The sequence below is a fragment of the Sinocyclocheilus anshuiensis genome, unplaced genomic scaffold (assembly GCF_001515605.1).
Source record: "Sinocyclocheilus anshuiensis isolate Anshui unplaced genomic scaffold, SAMN03320099.WGS_v1.1 scaffold517, whole genome shotgun sequence".
In the NCBI taxonomy this organism is placed as follows: Eukaryota; Metazoa; Chordata; class Actinopteri; order Cypriniformes; family Cyprinidae; genus Sinocyclocheilus; species Sinocyclocheilus anshuiensis.
The window spans coordinates 517262-543518 of record NW_015536535.1 but is presented as its reverse complement, the minus strand read 5'-3'; the positions used below and the strand labels follow the sequence as shown (position 1 = coordinate 543518).

Sequence of the window (26257 nt, the reverse complement as noted above, 5' to 3'; positions counted from 1 at the left end):
TTCACGATGAATGCGGCTAAAGTAAACAGTCTCTCTGAGAGCAGCTTGGAAGAGAGGGGCGGGGTCAGCAGAGCTCCTTAACATTTAAAGGAAAATGCTACAAATCTGCATGCTCTGAAAAGAGCTGTTTTTGACAGGGTAAAAAAGGTGTTTTTTTACACTACCATTGAGAAATTTTAACCAAACTATGTTACAGTCTTTTCATTAAGACCCTAAAGAATCATATCAACTTGTGAAAAATGGGCATCCTATGACCCCTTTAAGTTAAAATAAACATCTGATGCATTTTTGTGTCTGGATGTGTTTTTATAGTCCATATTACAGTACATGTCTTGCTCATAGCCAGACCGATTCATTGTTTCTAAATCGTGATTTCTTGTCTAAGTAGTGACTTCCCACCTCCATTTGTTGCCCATACCCCTGCTCCCAGCCCCCCTTAGAACAAAAGTGGTTTTAAGCATCACTAAATACTAGACAGCAACTAGTTTCTATTTGAATATATTTTAAAATGCAATTTATTTCTGTAATGGCAAAGCTATATTTTCAGCAGCCATTAGGCTACTCCAGTCTTCAGTGTCACATGATCCTACAGAAATCATTCTAATATGCTGATTTAGTCCTCAAGAAACATTTCTTATTATTATTATATTAATATTGAAAACAGTTGTGCTGCTTAATGTTTTGTGAAAACTGACAGATTTTTACAGAATTCTTTGATCAATAGAAAGCTCAAAAGTAAAGCATTTGTTTAAAATAGAAATCTTTTGTAACAATTAAAAAAAAAACACTTACTGACTCCAAACGTTTGAATGGTATAGTGTACATGCATTAGATGTCAGTAAATGTGACTTAATTTACCTTTAGTTTGTTTGTTTGTGTGTTGATGTGTAGGTTATGGTGTGGAAGCTCGATGTTCCTGAACAGGTGATCAAGAACCCTGTGCGGTCCATCAGTGTGCACTCAGATGTGGTTCTGTCCATGTCCTTTAACACAGACGGCAGCAGGCTCGCCACCTCTTGTAAGGACAAGAAGATCAGAGTGATTGACCCACGTACTGGCACCCTTTTACAGGTGTGTTGCCTTTAGCCTGATGTTCTTCTCTATCTGTCATGCATATGTTTTTGATGCTTATATTTTTATTATTATTCCATGCAACTTTAACCCAGTAATTAGTCCTACACTTAATTTCAATTATGAGCTGGGACACACACAGCATATCATATGTGTACTTGCACAGAAATGTGCTTCCCCTTGGCTGCCCCTCTGACACCACACATCCAAAACTAACACCTTTAAAACCTTTACCCAGAGGTCAGCAGCAACTCAGAGTCTTACATTCACATTGTAGTGTCTCTTCATGTCACTCAGATGAACACAAGACTTCAGTTCATGATTTATGTCATTTTATAGGACATGGTTGATTGATTTCTTTTTCACCAAGTATATTTTTTATCAAAGGGAATGTGCATTTATTTTTAAATCTTACTGAAGTGTAATGTGTGATTTCAGGAGACCAACTGCAAATCACACAAAGCCAGTAAAGTGCTATTTCTTGGAAACCTGAAAATGCTCCTCTCTACAGGCAGTTCACGTTGGAACCATCGTCAGATTGCACTTTGGGATCAGGTAGGTGATTCTCAAAATAGGCTTCTTTATTTGTATAAAAACACACAGTCTTCTTTTTAGGGCAAATTTTTCATTTATTAAATGAAATAAATTTGCGATCTGAGCAACTATGGCTAGCATGCCTATAAAACAAGATCGTAACCATGTCTTGAACATTAGGGAACCATTTTCATATAATGGTATAAAGTATAAAAGAATAGGATGGTAAAGGAAATAGTAGGTCTAATTCTAGTAGGGAAGTAATCATTTTGAACCAATTGCAAACAATATTTTAAAATATGAACTAGTGCTGGGCAACGATTAATCGCATCCAAAACAAACGTTTTTGTGAACATAATATATGTGTGTGTAGTGTGTACTGTGTATATTTATTATGTATATGTGTGTGTGTGTGTATATATATATATATATATATATATATATAAACACACACACATACAGTATATATTTAGAAAACATTTACATCTATTTACATGTATATATTTATATTCATATAATTTATATTATATATAAATATTAATATAATAATATAATATTATTAATAATATTTAATATATAAACATAACATATTTTTCTTAAATATATACATGCATGTGTGTGTATTTATACTAAAACACATCTTATTTGTATACCCAATCTGTCAAAAATGCAAAACATTTAAAACACACTGTCACATTCAGTTAGGAATTATATGAATCACATAAATGATACCAAAACATATTTGTCTATGTTCATGTGAAATAACATATTTCAAAACATAAAAATATCAAGCAGTTTGCATTGTCAGTCGTTTAACCTTTTTATTTTAAAACAGTTCTCAAATATTGTGCTGGTATTGCTTCTGTGAACAGTAAACTCCATTTACTTTGATTTGATTGGCTGTCTTGATCATTTTGACATTGACGAGTGCTATTAGATGGCTGGCTTTCCTTACTTAAATTCAAAAGTTCAAAAAGCTCATTTTCAACAAAATTCTAACTGGCAGAAGATTTATCTTTAGAAAACTGAAACCCTTTGGTGCATTAAACTTCGCATAACCAAAGGAATGGGTGAGGAAAAAACAGGAATTAAATAGGAATTATACATTACCGTTCAGAAGTTTGGCACCAGTAAGATTTTTTTTTCCCAGTCTAGAATACTTTGATTAACAAAATGTTTAAAAGTACATCATTTATTTGACATTTTAAGAAACGTTTTGTAACAATGTTTCAGTGTTTCAAATAATTTATTGCATATTGACTGATCAAAATCTTACTGACCTACTGACCCCAAAAATTTTAACAGTAGTGTGTATATAAATGCAATACAGTTAAAAGGGTGTGAGGTAAAACTTTTTTATTAATTAGTTAAAACATTTTTAATCATTATTATTTTTACTAGTAGTGGCACTGAAGTGTTAGAAATAAAACACTCCTAATTTTGACTTTTTACAAACAGAGCAATTCACTATGGGGGAGTTATCTGTGTTCACATCTAAATATCTGTGACATTTTTGTCACTTTTGGTGGCATTTTTGCCCTAATCCCTAGTTAATTTCTGACTGTTTGGAATGGACCTGTCATCTACATTCTTAAAAATAAAGGTGCTACAAAAGGTTCTTCAAGCGATGCCATCCATAAAAGAACCATTTTTGGTTAAAGAACCATCTCTTTCTTACCTTTTTGTAATCTGAATAACCTTCTTTCACCACAAAGAACCTTTAGTGAAACAGAAAGGTTCTTCGTATGTTAAAGGTTCTTTATGGAACCATTTAGACAAAAAGGTTCTATATATATATTGGTTGTATGTTTTGAGTCTCTTATGCTCACCAAAGCTTCATTTATTTGGTCAAAAATACACTAGAAACAGTAATATTTTGATATACTGTATATACTAATATAATATTTCATATTTGATATCTGCCTAATATTTTTGTGGAAACTATGATAAATCAGGATTCTTTGAAAAATGGGAAGTTCCAAAGAACAACATTTATTTGAAATATATATATCTTTTTTTGTAACAAGTTTTTATTGTCACTTTTAAATCAGTTGCATGCATCTAAATATCTGTGACATTTTTGTCACTTTTGGTGGCATTTTTGCCCTAATCCCTAGTTAATTTCTGACTGTTTGGAATGGACCTGTCATCTACATTCTTAAAAATAAAGGTGCTACAAAAGGTTCTTCAAGCGATGCCATCCATAAAAGAACCATTTTTGGTTAAAGAACCATCTCTTTCTTACCTTTTTGTAATCTGAATAACCTTCTTTCACCACAAAGAACCTTTAGTGAAACAGAAAGGTTCTTCGTATGTTAAAGGTTCTTTATGGAACCATTTAGACAAAAAGGTTCTTCTATGGCCTCGTGAAGCACCTTTATTTTTAAGAGTGTATATATACAAGCTCAGTTCTGACACGTTCATCCTCAGACTGACATCTCTAAGAAGCAGTATAATCATCACTTTAGATTTCCCCCTATTGTTACAATCATGACATAGCAGTTATTTTACTGACCATTACAATGCAACTCATCTATCTTCCTGAGACGAGTTAAATATGGATCCAATGTAGTAATAACTTTACATTGGTATTTTTGGTGGTTTTGCTTAAAAAAATAATAATAACATAAAATTGTAATCTAACAGTATTAGCTATATTAAGTGCCAAAATCATATGTACGTGTGTGTTCTGCAGGAGGACCTCTCTCAGCCGTCTTATTCAGAGGACTTGGACGGCTCCTCTGGTGTTCTCTTCCCGTTTTATGACCCTGACACACACATGCTTTACATAGCTGGAAAAGTGAGTACATATAACCTAAACTACCAGATCGGCAAATAGTTTTTTACTGCTGTATTGATGATACAGGTTATTAATGGATAACACAATGCTCCTTTAATCTTTAGGGTGATGGAAATATCAGATACTATGAAATCAGCCCAGAGAAGCCATATGTGCACTATTTGACTGAATACCGGTCTCTTCTACCACAGAAGGGAATGGGTGAGTACTCTATGTATAGTTTACATGTATACACACACAAAAACATACTCAAAACAACATCATAAATCTATTACCCCATTTCAACGTTCCTTTGCACAAGTAGTCAAAACATCAGCACAAGTCATTTGAAACTGGTTCATCCTTGTTGCACTTTTTTTCACTTCTCAGGTTTGGTAAGACACACACACAGACATATTTATACTAATTGTAAATTTTTTTAGAGAATGTTCAGCTTCATCTTTATGAACCCAAAACAATGCGCTTGCCACTTATGTGTACTCAGAGAAACTCAACACTTCAAAAAGTGCACTTTGTAGTAACGTCAAATGAAAAGTTTAAAGTACATATCAAATCATTGTTTTAATAATCGTACTTTATGTGCTGGCTAACATAATTAAGCTCATTTAAAATACTTGATTGTAATTTTAACTGTAGTGTGTTATTTGATATTACTTTTAATATATTAATATACAGTTAATATGTTTGAAATAATTGAGACTTAAATCAGAACATGTCTTTGCATTCTCTTCCAGGTGTCATGCCAAAGAGAGGTCTTGATGTGTGTTCCTGTGAAATCTTCAGATTCTACAAGCTAGTGACAATCAAAAGTCTCATAGAACCTCTATCCATGATTGTTCCACGAAGGGTATCTACACAATTCTGTTCACACATGCATTCAAATACAAAAAAAAAATATATGACAAAAAGTCGAGCTAGTTCTCACTTTACTATGCTATCCTTGTTGATGAGGATCCCTAGCAGTCTCACAGATGTTATTGTGTTCTGTTCTGCAGTCAGAGGCCTATCAAGACGACATTTACCCCATGACAGCTGGGAACAAGCCTTCCATGACAGCAGATGAGTGGATCGGTGGTCTAGACAAAGGTTAGAGTCTAAAAAAAAATAAATAAATAAATAAATATTCCTTAAAGCTGCAGTCCGTAACTTTTTTTGGTTAAAAATGATCCGAATATCAATATTTGAGCAAGTACATAACCAGCCAGTTTTCGAAACCATCGCCTTACTTAACGGTCATCTTATAATAATGTTTTCTAATTTGAGTGGTACGGGTAGGCTTTCGCAGGGAATTCGAGCATGCCGCTGTGTCATTACGTCACGTCTGTAAACATAAAGAAGTTGTCCCGCTACTAGGCTATCGCATGTGAGGATCCTGCAGGTTGCGGATCGTTTATAACCTTTTCTCACAGCAGCTGGAATAATTAAATGTATCATTTTGATGGCGGATTGTAATCCAGAAAGGATTATGTGTTTATGAAATACATGTGAATGAAATTAAATTATATTCCAGTTTTAAATGTGCTTCTGATTACAGATAGTCTGGGATTACACAAGATTTGTATTTTAAAGAAAACCAGTTCGAAGGGAGCATAATTTGCTTTTTGGGTTAAAAGAATTTCTTAATATGAAATTTTAGTGGTATAACAATTAGAGATTAGCCTGTACAGAGTCAGATGACAATATCCGGTGAAAATGCTTATTTGAGTCATATATTCCAAGACGTAGGCTAGAATCTGTGAGTCCAAAGTACAATATCCACACCGGTGCGGTGACTGACTAACACACATACTTCTCAAAACATTAGATTCATCCCCAGCACAACCCACGCAAGGAAGATAATTCCGCACACAGCTGCAATTGCAGGTTTTCAAACAGAGATGGCGACAAAGAGGCAAAACTTACGGACTGCAGCTTTAATTATTTTTTTTAAATGGTTGTTTGTTTATGCATTATTGCTAATGTCATAGAAATAATACAACAGTTTTTTTTGTGATTCAGAGAATAAAACTTAATTACTTGCTCTGCAGGTCCTGTGATGATGTCTCTGAGGCCTGGAAGTAAACTGGACTCATATGTGGAACTGGGCTCAGGGAAAGACCCAACAGACTCGATGGAGACACAGCATTCTCGTAGTCGGCCAGGATTATCACTGCTGATTCAGGAACGGCTGGATGCCAAAGAAGGGAACGCACGCAAAGTATCCCCCCCTACCTCGCTGCTCCCATCCACAGATGAAAAGAGCAGCTCTACAACCTACGTCAGCAATGGACAACTAGATTCCACGCACTGCTCGCCACCAAAAACAGAGAATGAGGTATACTACATATAGCTTAGCAGGTATCCCCCTTAACTAAGGGGCTACTTGCATAAAAAGGTTTCATACTTCCCTCTAATGTGTGTTTATGTATGTGTTTCTGCATATAGCTACGACAAATGTTTTATAAGCAGCAGGAAGAGATCCGAAGGCTGAAGGAGCATCTTAACCAGAAGGATGTGCGGATAAAACAGTTGGAATTGGAGATCAAAAATGTGAGAAACTCACAAGCCAATCTTTAAAAGAAACTGTAGTACAGCACACTGTCAAAAAACTTGTCTGCTTCACTAACATTCACATAAAAAATGTTCTGCCTCATGAATTATGCTGTAAAGGTGCGGTCACATTTACAGAAGTCCAGTCATTTCTAGAGGAATCCTTGCGATCGGGAGTTTCGTTTGATGGCAAAACAGTTCCCCTCAGAGTTTGTGTTCAAGTTGGTCACACGAATTTGAGCCATTGACCAATAGAAAGCTGCTTGGATTGAAAGTGACTCTGGGCTTCATGCATCGCTACACTTGTGACAATGGACAATAGCCTTTTTGCCCATGAAATTTCGCTAATGTGACCGCGCCTTAAGGAAACACATTGGTTACATCCACATTTCTAGTGTCTCTTTATGGAAAGTCATTCCTTGTATGCACGTTTTGTGCACATATATACTATACAACCTTCATGGAAATTTGTATTAGACTTTAGCACTATGCAAACTTTTTTTTTTTTTTTTAGCTTGTGATCAGACTTGTTTAAATGTTTTGTTTTTGTTTGTTTGTTTTATTATTATTTTTTAAAAAATGGTCTAAATGACCATATGTGTGTTTTGTTTTATAAATTGGGTTATTTGAGATTTTGCTCGAATATAATTGTAATGAGATTTCTTTTTCAGATTAATTTTCTATTTAAATTTCTGTGCAAATGGATGAGTGATGTGGGATGAAAGTTTGATGATTAATTATGCAAATGCAGATTTTTAGAACACAGGGATGTAAATTTGAAAATGTGAGTTCTACACATGTGCATTATCATCTTATGTTTAAGATATTTCGTTTTCTGTGTGTTGAAAAACTGATAAAAGAGTTTATCAAATCCCAGCATGCACTGAAGTGGTAGCGTTGTGGGAACTGGCTGGGGTTCACACAATATCTAAGGAAAGTCAGGTTTAGGTTCAGTAATTCCTTCAAGCATATGGGCCATCCACTGACAAAATCCTATTCTGCAACATGCTTGCTATGAACTGCCAAACTGTTCAAAATGCATGAAAGTACCACCACATTTTATTGGTTTACTGTGTTTAACTCAAGATTACAGTTTAAAAAAATAGTCGTCCATTAGGAGCCTTTCACAAATTTGAACAAGCCATCCTTTTTACAAATTATTTGAATAATGTTCTGTTTATATATGGATCTGTATATGCACACATCAGAATATATAATCGAATAAGAGGTTAAAGATGCTATTTTAAGTGTTGTTGCTGAAATATTTCAAGATATTTACTAAATGTTGTCCAAACAACCTTGATTGCAGTCTTGTCTTTTTTAATCCTAAACTAAAATAAATACACTAATTTGGGCTATCAGATAAAATAGCCAAATAAAGAGGCTGTTGGAGACTCAATAAGGCGTTTAAATAAATGATTGCCACAACTATACTTGACATAGTTTCATTTGTTAACATTAGTTAATATGAACTAACAATGAACAAGACTTCTATATTATTTATGAATCTTTGTTAATTTCAACATTTAATTTTTTTTTTTTATCAAAAGATGTAACATTAGTTAATGTACTGTGAACTAACATGAAGAAAAGAAGAACCGTTTTATTAACAGACATTGCTGAAGATAATAAATGCTGTCGTGTTACAGAAAAACATACAATGATTAAAATATAAAAGTAATGTGTCATGGATAAAACCTTGATGATCTTTATAATAACCAGACAAAACAATTTTATTTCATGAAAGAGAATTTGGTTGCTGCCTTAGTTTAATCTAAAATGGGCCACTTTATTAACTGAGATATATTTTCATAATTTCTTTTAAGACTGGTCAAGTATTTTCGAAAGAATCCAGATTTAAGCCTGGATATGTCATTTTCAATTGTGCGTCATATACAAAAAAGTTTCTATGAATGAGCAAATGTGTGAAGCACGGAACCACACACACACACACACACACACATACAAACAGCCCTTAGATGCCTCTTCCATTCTTTTTTCACAAATTGCGGGAATTTCACTGGATTGTATCGGTCTCTGTTCCACCTGCCACTCATATTTAAAATAAATTGTGACTGGTATCCATTTCCAGGCAGTTTGGGTGATATTCATGCCTGCCTCTCAAACACACACAGCTTTGACAGACTGGTCAAAATGAGTTGAAAATATATGCAATTTATTCAATTCAGTAAATGCTGTTTAAATGCATGTTATTTCCTTTAAATTGCTAATTCATCTTATTGTAACACTCTAATTCACACAGACACAAACACATTTAACACATTTCTTGTAATGCCATACTCAACCAAACTAAAGAGGTGTTGACATGGAGAGTCTCACATTTATATCTAAGTATTACTAGAATCAGAGTATGAATTATATATACTGTTGAATGGGCAAATTAAAAGGTTATGGGAGTGAGAATCTAGAGGTGCATGCAAAGTTCCTGATTTTTTTCTCCAGAGTGAAAAACACAAATCAGTTTACATGTTGCATTATTGATTTTCAACAGATTTCAACATTTTCATTGTTAAATTATTTCATATAATTTATTTTAACAATTTTGAGACATCTGGCCCCTTTGGAAGTTTACTCAGGCACCCTAAAGTGGGTCCCGGGCCCTTGGTTGAGAACCTAGGTGTAATTTGTAGCCTTGCCTGTGTTTATAAGAATACAGTAGTCTTGCAGGTGTGTCCTCCATGATTCCTTACCACAATTATTATAGCCCACTGAAAATGGCAATACAATAGTAATAAGTCCTAAACAAACCATATAAACAATTTGCATTTTGCAATGGGCTGTCCCAAAAAAAAATCGAATTTCGAATATTCGTCGAATTTAAAATAAAAATCCACATTTTAGGTGTGCGTCAGGCAGCCTTATCAGTGGTGCACGAAATGCGACGACGATGTGTCATAGCATTTTAATGCTTTTGTTAGCCTATCTAGTTGAACACACTAGATGCAGCATTGCTACGTTGTTCATTCAAAATATTGTGGAAAAAGAGAACATCAATGCGGAGATGGTGTTGTTTACGTCAAAACCGAAACCAAGCCGTTCACACTGAACGCATATTTAGGCCTATCACATTTTCTAGAGGGACATCTTATCAGCGTTGTACCCGCGTCTTGCACAAGAGAGCCGCATGTTTAGAAAGCCATGTCAAATTAAAAATTATGGTGGTTTTTCCCCATCCTACTGCATCTCAAGTTTTTAAATGAAGAGAGTACTCTTTGTGATTGGTTTTCGGTCCTTTGTAATGAACTATACATACTAGGGACGTGCATCTCATGACTGGCCGATACGATACGCATCTCGATGCATAGCCAACGATACGATACATTAAAGATAGATATGAAGCAGCTACCGATGCGATGCGATACGATTCACCCTATTACGATGCAGTGCGATCCGATTTCGATTCATTAAAGATACACATGAAGCAGCTACCGATGCGATACGATTCACCCCTGTTACGATGCAGTGTGATCCGATTCTGATTCGATTCGATTCAACACAATGCGATTCGATGCGATACAATGCAATGGAAAAAATGTGATCACTTTTAATGCCTCAAGGCCTGTTTCATAAAACAAGTTTACCAAATAAGCCAGGCTTATTTCAGTTAGTCCTTCTCATTGTCAGATGATTTGGTTCCATAAAGCAAATTTAACATAGATCAACTTCAGTCACTGTGGCAACGTATGCTGGGAAACTAACCTGGTCTAAAGCAGGTTAACTGTCAGACTAAGCTGAGTTCCTCTAACACTGACCAATAGGAACACTATTATTTGACTTTTTTTACAGTTTCTAGCCAAGCAGAAAGGCGCTCTCTGGTTTTATGACAACTGTACCTTTGCAGAACAGATAGCAGAACAGTAGAACATTACAATTTAAAATTGCTCTTTAAAGCATTAAAATAACTAAATTAAAAGTTAAAATCACTGTTATTTGTTAGGTTATTTCAAGTCAGGTTTTGGACTTTAATCCCAGTTTTTTCTCGGGTCTCCGTGGTGTTGTGATGCGCAGTGTTGGGTGGTTAGTAATTATATATAAATAAATCGGTTTTTACCTATGCAAATATGTTAGAAACGATGCATCGCGATACAAATGCCGACTTGTAGCCGATACACACTTTTTAAACCGATGCATCACATCGTTAACTTTATATGCCGATGCACCTAATCAGGGAATCTTCCCATCCCTAATACATACATGCATGATGCTGTTTTGTTTCTAATCGTTTAAGCAACTTTAATTATATAAGGTTTATAAACTTTATTTTAAACATTATGCACTTTTTTCAAAGATAGTTGTTATTTTATTATGCTTTGAAGAAACGTGCATAATATTTTGTTCGATGCGCCCCCTTGTGGCCTCAGGAGAGAAGCCAAATGTTTCCCCCCACCCCCTAACTGAAATTATGCCTTTTAAATTCAAATATTGGTAATATTTAAGTACAAAATTCGAATTTAGTTTTTCAGCTATTTTGACAGCCCTATATATTACATGTATTATTTCTTGTAGGATGTTAAGAAATTCAACAGGACATGTGGACACCAGTGAGACTGTGCTGTGACCTGTAAGATGTTTGTTCTACATGATCCCTGCACACACAACTATTTCTGTGTAAACACTGGCAGTTACCAAAAGATGTGGTGCCCTCATGTTGCTGTGAGAGGAAACACAACCACTTCTCATCAGTTACAGAAAGTAAAGGTAATTTGGAATTAATTTGTCTTTAAACCTACTTTGAATAACAATAAACAAAAAATGAAATCATAACTTCCATAAAAAGTTTCACAACTGTTTTACTGTTTACATTTAGCTGATAAAGCCTTTAATAGCCATTTAATGATAGGTTTCTTTTATGAAAAATTACCCCACCTGTTACAAAAGGCCATTATACATTGAATGAACTGTATCTTTTTCTTCAGGGCATAAAACTGGAAATATTCGACAACTGTCTTTACTCAAGGCATTCAGGTTTGGGTTTATGCAGAAACGGAACGAATCAAAGCCAACCTATCCTGGGAGATATCCACTGGAGTACAACTAGCACCAAGCTCCATTAGATTTTACAAACTATTTTTATAAACAGTACCAGTTTTAAAGTGCTTAATCAAAATATTTTTCAGCTTTTCAGTAATTTGGATATTTGCATTAATGTTGTGACTACAATATGCTAGTCACATGAAATATGTACGAAGTATGACAGGATCAGATGTAGGACTATAGGAGTTCATTATAAATGTATAACATTTGAGCAGTTCCTCCCTTTGTACACTAAATACTATATTTACCATCTGATTCTTGATTGAATTTGAATTAACACATTTACCAACATGCATCTTCTGAGAACACTTGTGATTTGTTTTTAAGTCTTTGATATTTATGACTATATAAGTTTGTCACTGCATTTTGATTATATTAGAAATTATTAGTTAAAGCCATTTAGACCTGAGCACTTCAAGACCTCATATATATATATATATAAAAATGAAATAATTAAAAGTCATAGATTTATCAATTTAAAACAATGAAGAAGAGTTAACTTGAATGATGATCTCTTCCGAATTGGTTGTTTTGATTGTATTCAAGAAAATAGTAAAATGAAAATAGAAAATAAGGCACTGCAACATGAAAACAAGCAATACTGAACTGTGCATCTATTGAAAATGATCAGATGTAGTTTTACTGTATCAGGCAATGACTGTCTCAAGACAGACATGGGTCTCTCAAACTCTCATTGTCGGCCTTCAAATAAATGTTAAGACAAAGGACAGAGAAATAGGAGAGTGAGCAAAGCACAAAATGTTATTTTATTTACAAAGTTTTTGTCTTACAGAAAGTAAAAATGTAGCTACAACCTTGATTTGTGCCACAGGCTGCCACACTAAAATTATGGCCCGCTTGTCACACAGTTGCTATAGCAATCTTATTGGGAAATTTGGAACAAAAACTAAAGGGGGAGGAAATGTCAACAAAAAAGAAAGGAGAAAAAAAAACGAAAGGGGGAGGAAATGTCAACAAAAAAAGGAGAGAAAAAAAAAAAACACTTTCAACAAAATATTAAAAGCACAGACCCAAAACTAAATACCAGTCCCCAAAGTCCCCAGAGGTTTTGAAACACAAACGGGCAGGGGATTGACAGTGGACTTGTGGAATGCTGAGTAAGCCACCGATCCAGAAGGCTTTCATTCAGCTCGTAGGCTCCATATGAACAGCTCCACCCGTCCGGTATAGTCTTGCCCCCACAGGGAGCTTAGCGCTTGGGTAAAGGGGGAGTTGTGGAGGGGTAGAAAGGTTGATGGGATAGCCAAGTTGTTGAAAAGGAAGGAGAGGGTAGGGTTGGTAACAGAGTTGTTCATTGGCTCTTAATCGTCCTCCTCATCATCGTCGTCATCATCTTCATCGTCTGCTTCTCGTTTTCTCTTCTCACCCTTGCCTCCTTGCTCTTCTTCTGAGCGAGATAAAACAATTACTTCATAATCTCTCACACACCAAAGGAAGCAAACCAAGTCATAAAATAAAAAAATGTGCTCATTCCAATACAACTCACCTTCATCATCATCGTCATCATCTTCATCATCCTCTACTTCTCCATCCTGACCAAAGTCTTCCTCCTGAAACCAACAAGCCCATGTAATTAAAACAGCTGTTCTGTGTCATTAGTTTCCATAAGCAACGTATAAAATTGAACTTGTACCTCATCCTCTCCACTGCCATCCTCATCATCCTCCTCGCCTTCAACCTCATCTTCATCGTCATCATCATCTTCCTCTTCATCAAACTCCTCCTCATCTTCATCCTCCTCTTCTTCTCCTTCTGTATTTAATGTGATATTAGCGAACATTGATAAGTTAACCCCCAAAAAACTCAACAGTTGTTCAAACAGTGAAACTTTAAAAAAAAAAAAGAGAAAAAAAAAGGCTGGCCACACCAACCCTCATCATCTTCGTCATCGACCCCATCTCCATCAGCTTCTCCGTCAGAGTCAGATGCCTCGCGGTCATCCATATCGTAACCGTCTAGATATGCGAGTTGTGGAAGGAGCTTGAAGACGCTTTCCCGGTAGTCATTCAAGTTTGTGACTTCGCAATTGAAAAGGTCAAGACTCTTCAAATGGTCAAGTTTTTTCTGCCAATGTGAACAGATGAATCCCATAACTGTACAATCCCATTTTGTGTTATACGGTCATCAAAATTAAGCACAGCTAAAACATTTCATTGCACACCTGAGGGTATATCATAAGATATCTTAAATATAATCTTTTAAATATCATCGTAGGAGAAAGTCAGTCTTACAGGTTTGGAATGACATGAGGGTCATTTCCATTTTTGGGTTAACTGCTGCTTTAACCCTGTAAAGCCTGACATATAAAGTAATAGTTTTTTTTTTTTTTTTTTTTTTAATGAAACGGTTTATTGAACCTATAAAGAAACTAAAAAAAAAAAAAAAAGTTTTTTTAAAACATCACAGTTGATACATCAGGCTTATGGCTCATATGGTATGATACAGAGAACATGAAGCTCATACTCCAATAAACACCTCATTTTATTTAGAGGCCCAAACTGCACAGAAATCTGCAATTCGGTACAGTTGCCAATATTTATATGACCAAAAGGTAGATGAACTAACAGCTTGTACTGTAAATCAATGAGATCTTTATAACAGTCAAGCAGACTAATTATAGTAAAAACTGATATTTATAAACATTATATATCTCCCAATAATGTCTTAGTAAAATTATATTTAAATGCTTTGTTTTATGCTCAGTGCAATAAAATGTATAAATGTTTGTATAGTATTTAACACTCCAATTTTAACATGATCTTTTTAAAACATTATGCATGGATAATCAAGTAAACCTAAGTTGTTTCAGTCCAGTAAGTGTTCATCTTACAATATTAATAAGAACATAACATATACACATATATATAGGACCTGACGCGTACAACAGGTTTTTCAGCATAGTTTTGATCATGTTGATAATTACAAATGTGCATATTAAATATTTTACAGTAGGCTTTATAGGGTTAAGCTGTAAACTTGTAAATGTGTAAAACTACATGCAAATTTGTAAGACAGGAAGTCTGTACAAACCAAGGGTTCCAATGTGCTGATGTCTTTCAGTTTGTTGCCACTTAGGTTTAGATGTGTGAGATTGGGGAGTTTTTCAGCTAAAACATCAAGGCCACCAGAGATTCTGTTGTCACTGAGTTCCAACTAAAAAACAAACATGCATACATATCAGAACACAAGATAAAGACAAGATAATTTCACATTCTTAACAGAGACCAATAAACACACTGATTACCTTTTTAAGTTTCCCAAGTTTAGGGAGGTTGGAGACCGAGAGTAGACCAACATTTATCAAACTTAGAAACTCAAGATTAACAAATTCTGCTGTGAGGCCTTCAATTTTCCCTTCATTTGATCTGCAGTTGTCAAGGACAAGTTCTCGTACCTAGAAACAACCAACATAAGAGGAAAAATATAAATACTAAAAGTAATGTGTTAACAACATGGAATCATAGGAGCAACAATTCAAATTTTAGCAGGCAGGGGAGTTGGACACGTTGGCCAACATGGCCATGCTCAATGGAGGCGACAAACTATGCTGGTAAAAAAAAAAAAAAAAGTTTCTCAACTGGGGAAAAAAACCCAAGGCGGCGACCCTTGCAAATACACTTGTTTTTAAAATGTTTTGGGGATTTAAAGGTTTTTAAGTTGCCATGCACGTTCGATAAGAGTTTAGTCAAGAAACTAATCTGAAAACCACTGAATAATGTTTGCTAAGCGGTTGCTGCTGTTGTTGTATGGCCCTATGGCTCAGACTGTCGCAGCGAGTCGCCAATGAGAAAACAGCAGATTACACGCCGACAGCCAGACTACATGGACATATCCTAAAGACACCACAATCTTTTGTGACATTTTGTGTGACAAACTGCAAATGGAGGGTATTTATGAGCTTGTGTAGGATGGAAGCGATGTGTCGATGGCGTATTTCTGCTGCGAAAGACGAAGACAGCGCGGAAATTAGTGAGACAAAAATGGAGAGTTTCTTTCTCTCATGACAACATGGCGCCTCCTCAGATAGGCTACATTGACAGAAACTCTACACATTAACCAAAACTCAATGCTGCGTTTGAAAACCTGACTATATGCTGTTATTCATGTCACCGGATATTTTACGCGACGTTTACTTGATTTTAAAACTGAACTTAAAACATTTCCGCCGGATTGCCCAACCAAACTAGCACATGTAACGTTAGCATCTATTTATGCAGTCTCTCGTTACGTCTTTGCAAACGTTAAGCTACATATTGTATCTTAAAAACGTTTGAAAATCATCAGAGTGAGTATTTGAGTATAAGCGTTAGTTCAATCGGTAATGGCGCGTGGGGAGTAATGGCGGGAATCAGCGCCTCGTAGCAGCGAGTAACGTAACAATTCAACACGATCTTATTAACGAATACATGTTAAATACTATATGGTTTAATATTACTTTTGAGCATATCTTAGCAAATTGGCAAACTTTTTTTTGTTTTAATCTCAGTTTATTCATATAATCGTAAAGTCTTCGTGCCCTTTAGAATAAAATTCATAATTCGACTATGTTCGTCAAATTATAGATTTACTTTATTTTTTTCAACTGGTGGTCTTATTATTACTATACCAGAACATCGTAGGAATGGAGGAGTTGTGTTTTATAGTGATGGAGACCAAAATGTGTTAGTGTATGGCTATCTTCAGAGTATAGCTGGTTTATTACTTTAGCTTTTAAGTGCCTGTAATAAAGGGCGCCTCATGTTAGCAACAAACATGGCCACCACGGTGAAATAAACCATCCCATCCATATCCTACCACGCCGATGTTAAAATAAGCGAATATTAAGCATAAAAGCATGCCAGATCACGAATACACACATCCAGCATGGGGGGCTTAAAATGCTGCAATAATGCCTTGAGCTTTCCAAACTAACGTTACTCAGTATGGCTTACACAGTCTGGATCATTTCATATCAAAACAGACGACTGAACATTAATGCTGTGAATATACACGCAGCACTTTCTCGTCTAACTCTGTACCGGGGGTATTACACCCATGTGCTTACCATTAAACTACACACAGGTCAGTGAAAGTAGCACACAAAACTAAAGGTTTGGCTCAAATTACTCACATCAGATGGTGTCCTGTTCCTCAGCTCCAAATGAATCCTCTTTTTCATGTCCATATCGCCCCTCAAAAGTTGGACTCTTCCCTCTTGGGTTCTGGAGGAATTTCTGTTCAGCCCAAAAGGTAGAAAGATGCCTTAATGGAGGGAGGATATGGGACTGTATAATGATCTGAGCCCAGCGCCAAGTTACTCTGGGAGAGCAGAAACCATGGAGGGAAACGGCACTGAAACAAATATATACTCAATAGCGCCATCTCTGGCCAACAACGCCCACTGCAGTCACACAAACACGAGATAGAACGGCGCTGCATTACAGCATGTGACATCAAAAGTTTGTCTAAATGTTGTAATTCAAGTAAAATTTGTAGGAAGTGTGCCATATATGTTTAATTCTATGTAACTTATTGTTTACATAATCAATAAATAATGTGTATTATGGCTTTTAAAATTCATGTATCATCTGGGGAACTTGAATTATAGGCAAACACAGAACCCTGTTTTTATCTGTCTGGGTTCAAATGGCCTTGTCATTATTTGATGGTGTATCTGCAATAGAACGTGTTAACTATAACATTGTATTTTCTTTCTTACATCAAGTTACAAGTTATTCTAGCTTAGCCAGCCTACATGTGATGAATGCAAATAATATGTTTAAAAACAGACAGCAAGATATTCCTTAAACTCTAAAATGTTTCACAAATGAAATAATTGCATATTCAGTTTTTTTTTCATATAGCCAAATGTAGTGTTCTCTTCCCATCCACTATATTATTATCTAAAATATATATTATATGTGATGTCTTGTTTTAATAAGACATTTCCCTACTATGACTTTTTAATAATGTTTATACATTAATGGCCATGAATTAATTTTATTAGGTTAATGCTTAATCTGTAAACCACTTTATACAGATTCAACCCACTATTAAATTATTCTAAATGAACAACAAACAACATTTCTCTCTTTGAAATTAGTTTCATGTTCTTGCTATTCAGAGAGACAACAAACTGTTACAACATTTTTTCTTTTATTTGGGGTTTCTATAATTTATACTATTTAAATTATACATACAATATATATATTGCAAAAAAAGTAAAATAGTTGTTTTATATATTGTTTCTATTTGTTTAACCTGTGTTAATGTTATAAACAACAAGTTCACTTGCTGTGTAGGAACTTGCCAGAAGAGGGCATCATTTTGTTTCATGTTTCTACATTGTCAGGTCTCTCTCATCCTGCAATATTAGAGACAAAGAATTATCTGAAACTAAGGGGTAATAACTCATGACACTTACAAAAGTATATGCAAAGGAGAGTCACATTACATTAAACAAACTAGCAATAAGAGCTATAAGCATCTTGAGGCAGCAAGAACCAAGGGGCCACAGAGTCAACTGCAACTCTAAATGTGTTACACGTTACATTTATTTAATATTTCAAGAGAAACCATTTAGAAAATATCCACTCCAGACACCTACAAAGCTCACCTACAACAATAAAGACACTCAAACGTCCCAGATTTGTTGGTAAATAACACACAAATTTGCACCTATGAGAACCCCTTACCTTGTTTTAACCAGCACTGTATTCCAACATGTTAGGAGATTTGTAACAGCGAAGTCATCTTATTTCTATCTTAGTCCAGTAATTGCACAGCTGCACACTGGCCAGAGAATATGAGGCTGATTGTACATGATGCATAGCTATTCTCTCATGATATTCCATGTGCTCCAGGATGACAAGAACTCAAAATAAACTGCAAACCATTTTTTTAATAGGGTAGAGTCAAACACCTTCCATGGCCTCTCTGACTACTCACATCTTTGAACATGTACTTCATCCTACAAAGAACTGGAGGCTTGTCTTGTCATGAAGAATAATGCAATATCTCACACATGCTTCAACTGTTCTGTAGGCATCTCAATATTAAAATGCTGTTCATCAGTATTGCTGTTATGCTGGTGGAGGTTAACCAAATTATAACAATGGGAGAGAGAAAACTAAGCATTTAATTTGAATGAAATAGGGGAAAGTAATCTGTTGTGAAAAGTGTAAAAATGTATAAATAAATGTTAAACTATTTTAATTTAGGATACATTTTGAATGTCTATGGTAATATTTAATTCATTGACCTCAGAACTGTTCAAGGCTGTTGATGCACAGTATCTACTTAATGGCGGGAGAGCAGACCTCAATATGTTTTGACATGATTGTGAACGCCCAGAAAGTGAGCAGCAGAGATAAAATGGTTATGTATGAGTGGCCAGAGAGGTCAGGCACATTGCAGCCATTTAGACTATTCAAATAACATGGAAATACTGAATGCAGAAACACCTTTAATGTCAGCATCATTTTTTTTATCACTTTGAAATGGGATAGTTTATTGTGGCTGGGAAGTTTTTAACTGTGGTGTCGTCAAACTACAAAAGACTAACAATTAAAGAGACAGTATCTCTGTGTAAGGATTCATTAATTTGTGAATAGACCATAGGGTACATGTTTATTTATTTTATTTTTAAATAAAATCTTTTGATTATACTGTACCATGATTCCATTCTTTGTCTTGGTCAATCTACAGTAGATTCATTTAAATCTAATGTTAATCTCTATTAGTTTATATATGCATATATATATATATATATTTTTTTTTTATTTTTTTTTTTTATTTATGATTTAGCTACATGTTTGACATGGCCCTTGACCAGGTTAGGAATAGCGGTCATCTCTCATGACGACAGACAAACAGTCACATAAATGCACAGGCTGTCAGACCCATGACCTCCTTTTTTTACTTTCTTCTGTGAGTATTGTGCCAAGTTCTCCACCTTTGCAAATAAGATAAGAGCACAACTGCAAGAACTCTCCCAGCACTGCGGTAATGTTTAACCAGATAATTATTCTCTTAGCAGCAGGAAAAGTAAATGGGCACAATTTTTTTCAGCCCTGTCATTTCAATACTTCATATTCATGTGACAGGACAACAAAATGGAAGAGACATTGGAGAAAGAGATCGCGCCATTTGAAGTAAAAGATTCTAATGAAGGTATGAATTTTGATTTAAAACTTCATAATGAATCACTTTAAAAAAAAAAAACATGTTTTTTCATTATGAATGTATTCATTGTTTAACGATTAGTGACTTTAGTATTTTTAAAAAAAAATTTTGATGAAAAGGTTTGGATGAAACATTTTATCAGATGAAAAACTGAAAACAAAAAATAATTTGACTGTAATTTGCCCTGCATTTTATAAAATGACATTTATGTAAAAAAAATAATAATTAGCAACAATTAGATATTTAAAAGTTCTTGCAACAATGCTGAAGTTGGAATCCAGCTAACAGGGAACATTCTCAGAAGTTTGTTTAACATTGTGGCAAGGTTCTCACAAAATTATGAACAAAAGTTCTTTCAGTAACGTTGGCACAAAAATGTTATTTATACAGCACTCATAGAATGTTTTTTTCTGAAACGCTTTTAGTTGGACACTCGACTAATGTTTTTAAATGTTAATACTTAATAACATAAAAAATTAACATACCCATAATGTTTGGAATGGAATGGAATAAAGTAAAATGGAATGTTCCCTAAACGTTAGCATATAGCCAAGGACAAAACCCCCCCCCTGCATTTTGAATGTTCAGAGAACCTCAATAAATAATGATTTTATAACATAATGAGAACATTAGCAAAATGTTCTTAGAATATATCTTTGTTAGCTGGCAACAACCATAACTGGCGTGATTCTTATCTATGTCAATGCATCTACATTTCTTCTGAAACATGCACTGAGGGCCTTTTCATACACTTATGAATTCTGACTACTTGTGGTTGGTTTTACCTTAGCTAATGTTACGAAGTAAACTGCAATACCTTCAGCAGACAAAGCAGCAAAGGAGTGAGTGATTTGTTTGTTTGGTAGGTGGAATTCGGCTGCGATTGAGAGACAGAGACCTGTTGAAGAAACGAAAGGCTGAGGCAGAGGAAAAGGCAACCAACCAGTGGGTTTATGGGTAAAGCTAGTGTTGAATTAGGCCAATAAAAGCACTGGAAAAGGCCTAGAGCACTTATTTATTTTTCAGTTTATATGATATTGTGATATTATGACGCAAATGCACAAATAATGTATCTTAATATTGAACACAGGGCACAAAGCCTTAAAAGAGTGAAAAAGAAGACCAGTGGTACCCCAGGAAGGAAAGGTCGACCAAGAAAAGAACCGCCTGTAGTTATTCCAGAAGATCTCGGTCTGGCTCAGGAAACAGATCCTTCTCCTGACACACTTCCTATCACAGAACCTGTATTACCCACAATAGCAGAGACACTGCCTTTATTACCAGCTGAGCCACAACCAGAGCCGGCGCCGGCGCAAGTGGAAACAATGAGTGAAAAACCTCTGGAGGAGTTTCTGATTGAGGATCTGGGGCCTGATGAGGAGGAAGACATGCCTCAAAAAAGCTTTATCATTGATACAGGTATTTGCAGAAATGCCCCTTTTGTTTTCAACAGGGGTCTTCATTAATTAATGGGTGGTTCATTTATAAAATTAAGCATTTTATTTATTTATTTGTCTGAACAAATGAATAATGTCCATTGATTTTAGGTGATGACGAGCTGCCATGTGCTGACCTGAACAGTCAAGTCTCAATGGCAGTGTATCCTCCAGCATCTGCTCCTTCTCAACCTGAGAGTCTATCTGAGAATTTAATCATCTGAGTGTCACCCTTCTACAGAAAAATGAATTTAATCTAATTTACTATTTCAAAGGATTTCTAAACTGAAACAAGGACAAATCTATATTTATTAAAATTCTTCATGTCTCCATGTATATATACCACTTATCAGTACTCTGTCAAACAAAATCCATTCTATACATATTATAAAATATATAATAAAATAAAAACCGGAAATTGTTACAGTATAGTACTTTTGTGTTCTATGATTTTAAAGCAACTAGATCTTTGCCTTAAGCCTATATTACGAATAATCTTTGTTTAGTTTGTACAACGGACTATTTTAAAATAAAGTGGTTTTATACTTTGTCTTTGTCTAGTCATTTCGTCACTGAATTCTAAAACCATCACGCTCCTATGGGAATCAATTTTAGTATGCTAAAGGTGCACCACTGACAGCTAACGGTTGAAATGGGTACTGCAGTCCAAATTCAAAATACAGGAGAGTTGTTTTTCCTCCTCAGACTCGACGCTCACGCGGGTTGCTAGATTGAGGACAGGAACCAGTGCAAATATCAAAGGAAGGAAACAAGCCTTACACGCTGCGGTGCTGGGTAGATTACTTACAATTACAAATTGTAGTCCGTTACTGATTACATGATGAAAACTGCAGTTAGTAACGGAATCTAGGTTACTAATTTTAGGTAAAGTATTCCGACTACTTCTTAGATTACTTTTAGATTACATTATCTAATTTTCATTTAAAACAAAAAGCAAAAAGAAAGAAAATATTTGTTTTATGTTAACATCATGAAATGCATTAAATACTACATTACACCAGGGTTTCACTGATGTAAAATATTAAAATATATATAAAAATGTATATATATAAATTTTTTTTAAACTTTACATTTTTACACTAAAAATAGAAATATTGTATTTGTTTACCTGCATGTTAATATGAGCATTAAACAATACCAGAGAACTTTAAACATGTGAATGTGTTGTTCAATTATTTAGATATTAACTAAACTATTTTATTTTAAGGAGTTTGGCTGACAAAAACATTTGGGAATCACCGCATCAATAAATTATGAATAATTTACGGTCATTGTGTAAATAATATGTAATCATATATATTAAATAAATGATGTAATCCATAAAAAGTACCTGTAATCTCATTATGAGCATTTTAAAATGTAATGTCCTCTAATTACAAGTACATAATATTTGGAATCTGATTACATATAAGAAGTTACTACCCAGCTCTGACAACATAAGTTGATGAGTTTATCTATCCGCATTTTAATGTGTGTCTGGTTATAGAGATTTAGATCTGGGGCCCGTTCTTCGTAAGTCGCTTATTACATCCGAGATGAAATATCACATTCAAGATGGTATCATCGCGCCAATCAGGATCTGGCAAATTCGGTTCTTCGAACGCACATGTTGTTGATGATTAGTATGGCTAGATTGAGTTATCTTGGATAATTGTGCGTTCATGGGTTGGTTTAAAAGGGGCTCTGTATCGATACTCGAAACCACGATCAGCAATGCAGCGATTGGCTGGCGGCAAGACAGCAACGTAATGACATCATTTCATTAAAAAAGACACCTGACGAAAAACTTGACAAATTTCTGGACTTTTATAAGGAAACAGCCAAGCGAACAAAACTACATAAATGTTATAATAGATAAATGAAATGTGCAGTTTTTATTTTTTTTTACATGATTCCCAATTATTTATATTCACGATTTCTAATATTTGTACAGGCTTTACATGTTTATTTCAATGTAGTAATTAGCAATTAATGTAATATTTGAACAGATTTGTTACGTGACAGCATTAATTAAAGTTTCTCAAGTCAAGATCATGTTATCTGCATCTCCTGCGCTCCATCAAGCCACGCCCATAATAGCTGTCATCACTCAAATTAACGCACGACTCTACATTATCTGTATAGCATGTGTAAGACTCCAATACATTAATTATTCGAGTCTTACACACATTATGAAGTAATAATTTTATGACGAATAAATCTTTCAGTGAGTAAAACTGGCTTTGTCTGTAGTATTAAAGACTACACAACCTTATTATATTATCTTTAAATTAATTTTTAAATGATCATTATTTTAAATGATTGTCCCTGGATTAGTAGGGTACTCTTGTAATAAAGTAGCGGTGGTAGAGGACAGATTTGAAGTATAAATTCTGCTTAAAAAGATGCAATCTAATCCTGTTTACATGAAATAAACCTGCTCCCGAGCAGGTTTAAGCTTATGGACCTGTTGCTATGACAGCAACTCCAGGATGAGCTTCGAAGAACCAAACTATCCAAGATCATGCCAAATCATCAACAATCAAATCCAGCTAACTGAGTTAGCGACGTACGAAGAACGGGCCCCAGGTCAGGTAGAATCTGGAAACTCTGACACAGTTCATTTGCTGGCTTCCATACGCTGTTTTTTTTCTGCCAACTGGCCACACAGGGTATCAAAATAATACTGGTTAAACTGACAGTGGGTGAAATCACACAGACCAAAACAAAACCAGACATTTTGACACAGAACAGACATTTCAAAGTACAATAAATGGCTGCAGCATTGTTTTGTGGAGGAACATGTATGTGAACTTAGCATCTTAACTAAATACAGTATCAGCACACATTTCATGGTATTTTATGCTTTAGTAATGTCAAAAAATACATACGACACTTTTAATAAACCCAGCAGTTCACTGAAAACATTTAAAGTTTAAATGTAATAAATAATCATACACAAACTATATAGTAGATAGTATGTTAACATTAAGATCTATGCTGTGAACCATAAAAATATCTTAATGTGCTTTGTATTGAAGGCTATGAAATGATCTTTTTAGACTAAAATGAGTTAATCATTAATTAATAACACAAATTAAGGCATAGTTCACCCAAAAATGAAAATGACGTCACTGACTTTTTCTTCTGTGGAACACAAAGCCAATATTTTGAAGAATGATGGTAACTAAACAATTTTGGTGACCACTGACTTCCATTGTATGGACAAAAAGAAAAAAATATTTTATGGACATTTCTCTCAAAAAATGTTCCATAGAAAAATCAAGTCTTATGGGTTTGGAATGATATGAGGGTGAGTAAATGTTTACGGAATTTACATTTTTAGGTGAACTATCTCAATATTTATTCTTGAAAATGCGGGAATTTGACAAAAATCTCAGACAACATTTGTGAGTTCTTAACTCTGCATAGGTTTGACTCTCACAACCTCAGCAAAACCATCTCCAAACCAGCAGGTGATGTCAGCTGTATCCAGGGTGAAGAAGAACAGGCGGTCTTGACAACGCGTGCGACGATATACTGATCTAGGGTCAGCTGACAGAATGCCTTTGATGGCTGCCACTGCTTCTTCTGGTCCTTTCAAGAACTGGAACTTTGGTTTTGTGCGGTCTATGAATAAAAAATAATTTAGAAATATTGCAACTGCCTTCATTAGAAAAAAAACCTTAGGCATCAGAAAGATCTAATACCTGTACTGTTGCAGGAAACAAACTCTTTGAGCTCTTTCTCAGCATTGGCAGTAAACCGCACGTCTAGGTTACTGACAGGAGGTGCCCTGACCCAGGCAGCGATAGTACTGTAGTCCTCACATCCAAATTTAAGACTGGATGAACTTAAATGGTTGGTTGACAATGAATTGCGTTCAGGAGAATCTGTCTGTTTGTCTTTTGGACTTTCAGTGAAAAGCTGCTGTTGTTTGACATAGTTTTTAACCTCCGCTAACACATCAGTCACATCACTGGATCCAGACCTTTCTGACTGAGAGAAATCTGAAGGTCCAGCTGGACAAACTCTGAGCACTGAGGAGGGTTCAGATGATGTCCCTGAGATGTTTGGTTCTTCGTCTAGATCCATCACTTGGGGCATCTGAGAGTCTGTGAATGGTGATGTTTGTCTATATTCACTGTTGGTATCATCTCTTCTTGTTTTTGGAGAATCGTAGTCTGGAATATATGGCTTGATGTCTAGCACAGGTGTTCCAGCGATAATATCAATGCCTGACAAGTGAAGTGTATCCCCTTGAAAATCAAATGACAAAGGATTACTATATTGCTATATTCAGCATGTTAAAGGGTCTTTCAAATCATAGGTTCCCTCAAATTAATTTTATGATCTTATGACGGTAAAGAACACATTTTCATATGGTAAACTAGTATACTATGACAAACTTGATGTTACACTAGTTGTCCTGTTAAAGGGTTAGTTCACCCAAAAATGAAAATTAGGCTGTGTTTTACTCACCCCCAAGGTATCCTAGGTGTATATGACTTTATTCTTTCAGACGAATCCAGTCGAGGTTTTTGATTTTCAAGCTCTATCGTTGCAGTCAGCGGGTGCTGCATTGCTTCAGTCCAAAAGAAGTTAAATAAAAATCGCCCATCCATAAAAAAAAAAGTGTCTCACACGG

General features: G+C 35.1%; 4 protein-coding genes across 9 annotated transcripts in view; 2 read left to right on the top strand and 2 right to left on the bottom strand.

The window, feature by feature from the left end:
* Positions 1-11282, top strand: part of coro2aa (coronin 2Aa) — a 19653-nt gene extending 8371 nt beyond the window's left edge. The window contains exons 4-12 of one of the 2 annotated variants that reach the window (XR_001634981.1): positions 892-1071; positions 1510-1626; positions 4301-4405; positions 4510-4606; positions 5140-5252; positions 5401-5491; positions 6433-6719; positions 6830-7363; positions 11272-11282. Coding sequence is in view for 1 of the 2 variants with exons in the window: in XM_016495125.1 (XP_016350611.1) it covers positions 892-1071; positions 1510-1626; positions 4301-4405; positions 4510-4606; positions 5140-5252; positions 5401-5491; positions 6433-6719; positions 6830-6961 (1122 nt within the window). In the remaining variant the exon portion in view is untranslated. Of the gene's footprint in view, positions 1-891; positions 1072-1509; positions 1627-4300; positions 4406-4509; positions 4607-5139; positions 5253-5400; positions 5492-6432; positions 6720-6829; positions 7454-11271 lie in introns of those variants that run through there. The other variant, XM_016495125.1, reaches the window with a different exon arrangement.
* Positions 11283-12815: 1533 nt separating this feature from the next.
* Positions 12816-17397, bottom strand: anp32b (acidic (leucine-rich) nuclear phosphoprotein 32 family, member B). Of its 3 annotated transcripts, none has more exons than XM_016495074.1 (7): positions 17121-17397; positions 15255-15404; positions 15041-15163; positions 13882-14074; positions 13644-13762; positions 13497-13560; positions 12816-13394 (listed from the first exon to the last, which is right to left on the bottom strand). In XM_016495074.1, exons 1-7 carry the CDS (start codon positions 17172-17174, stop codon positions 13312-13314), a joined length of 786 nt encoding a protein of 261 aa, XP_016350560.1. In that variant the 5' UTR covers positions 17175-17397; the 3' UTR covers positions 12816-13311. The 3 variants fall into 3 exon arrangements, with proteins under 3 accessions (XP_016350560.1, XP_016350568.1, XP_016350552.1); XM_016495082.1 differs by having other exon boundaries at positions 12816-13391; XM_016495066.1 differs by having other exon boundaries at positions 12816-13397; positions 17121-17395.
* Positions 17398-19903: 2506 nt separating this feature from the next.
* Positions 19904-22213, top strand: hemgn (hemogen). 3 transcript variants are annotated; one of them, XM_016495871.1, is made up of 5 exons: positions 19904-19918; positions 20095-20161; positions 21040-21130; positions 21264-21592; positions 21721-22213. In XM_016495871.1, exons 2-5 carry the CDS (start codon positions 20104-20106, stop codon positions 21831-21833), a joined length of 591 nt encoding a protein of 196 aa, XP_016351357.1. In that variant the 5' UTR covers positions 19904-19918; positions 20095-20103; the 3' UTR covers positions 21834-22213. The 3 variants fall into 3 exon arrangements, with proteins under 3 accessions (XP_016351357.1, XP_016351349.1, XP_016351366.1); XM_016495863.1 differs by lacking the exon at positions 19904-19918 and adding an exon at positions 19920-19993; XM_016495880.1 differs by lacking the exon at positions 19904-19918 and having other exon boundaries at positions 20005-20161; positions 21040-21118; positions 21721-22209.
* Positions 22214-24803: 2590 nt separating this feature from the next.
* trmo (tRNA methyltransferase O) overlaps positions 24804-26257 on the bottom strand; it is a 6890-nt gene continuing 5436 nt past the window's right edge. The window contains exons 5-6 of the mRNA XM_016495850.1: positions 25320-25868; positions 24804-25239 (exon numbers count right to left, since the gene is read on the bottom strand). Of these exons, the coding sequence (XP_016351336.1) occupies positions 25028-25239; positions 25320-25868 (761 nt within the window). The 3' untranslated portion in view covers positions 24804-25027. The remainder of the gene's footprint in view (positions 25240-25319; positions 25869-26257) is intronic.

What these genes read in the sequence shown, in the direction of transcription:
- anp32b (XM_016495066.1), bottom strand. Translation starts at nt 17,174, where the DNA reads ATGGACATGAAAAAGAGGATTCATTTGGAGCTGAGGAACAGGACACCA. An exon ending in CGATGACGAAGATGATGAGG is followed by an intron (nt 13,763 to 13,881) that starts GTTGGTGTGGCC and finishes CATTAAATACAG; the next exon opens with AAGGAGAAGAAGAGGAGGAT. An exon ending in TGATGACGATGATGATGAAG is followed by an intron (nt 13,398 to 13,496) that starts GTGAGTTGTATT and finishes TATCTCGCTCAG; the next exon opens with AAGAAGAGCAAGGAGGCAAG.
- hemgn (XM_016495871.1), top strand. Translation starts at nt 20,104, where the DNA reads ATGGAAGAGACATTGGAGAAAGAGATCGCGCCATTTGAAGTAAAAGAT. An exon ending in ACCAACCAGTGGGTTTATGG is followed by an intron (nt 21,131 to 21,263) that starts GTAAAGCTAGTG and finishes TATTGAACACAG; the next exon opens with GGCACAAAGCCTTAAAAGAG. An exon ending in AAGCTTTATCATTGATACAG is followed by an intron (nt 21,593 to 21,720) that starts GTATTTGCAGAA and finishes CATTGATTTTAG; the next exon opens with GTGATGACGAGCTGCCATGT.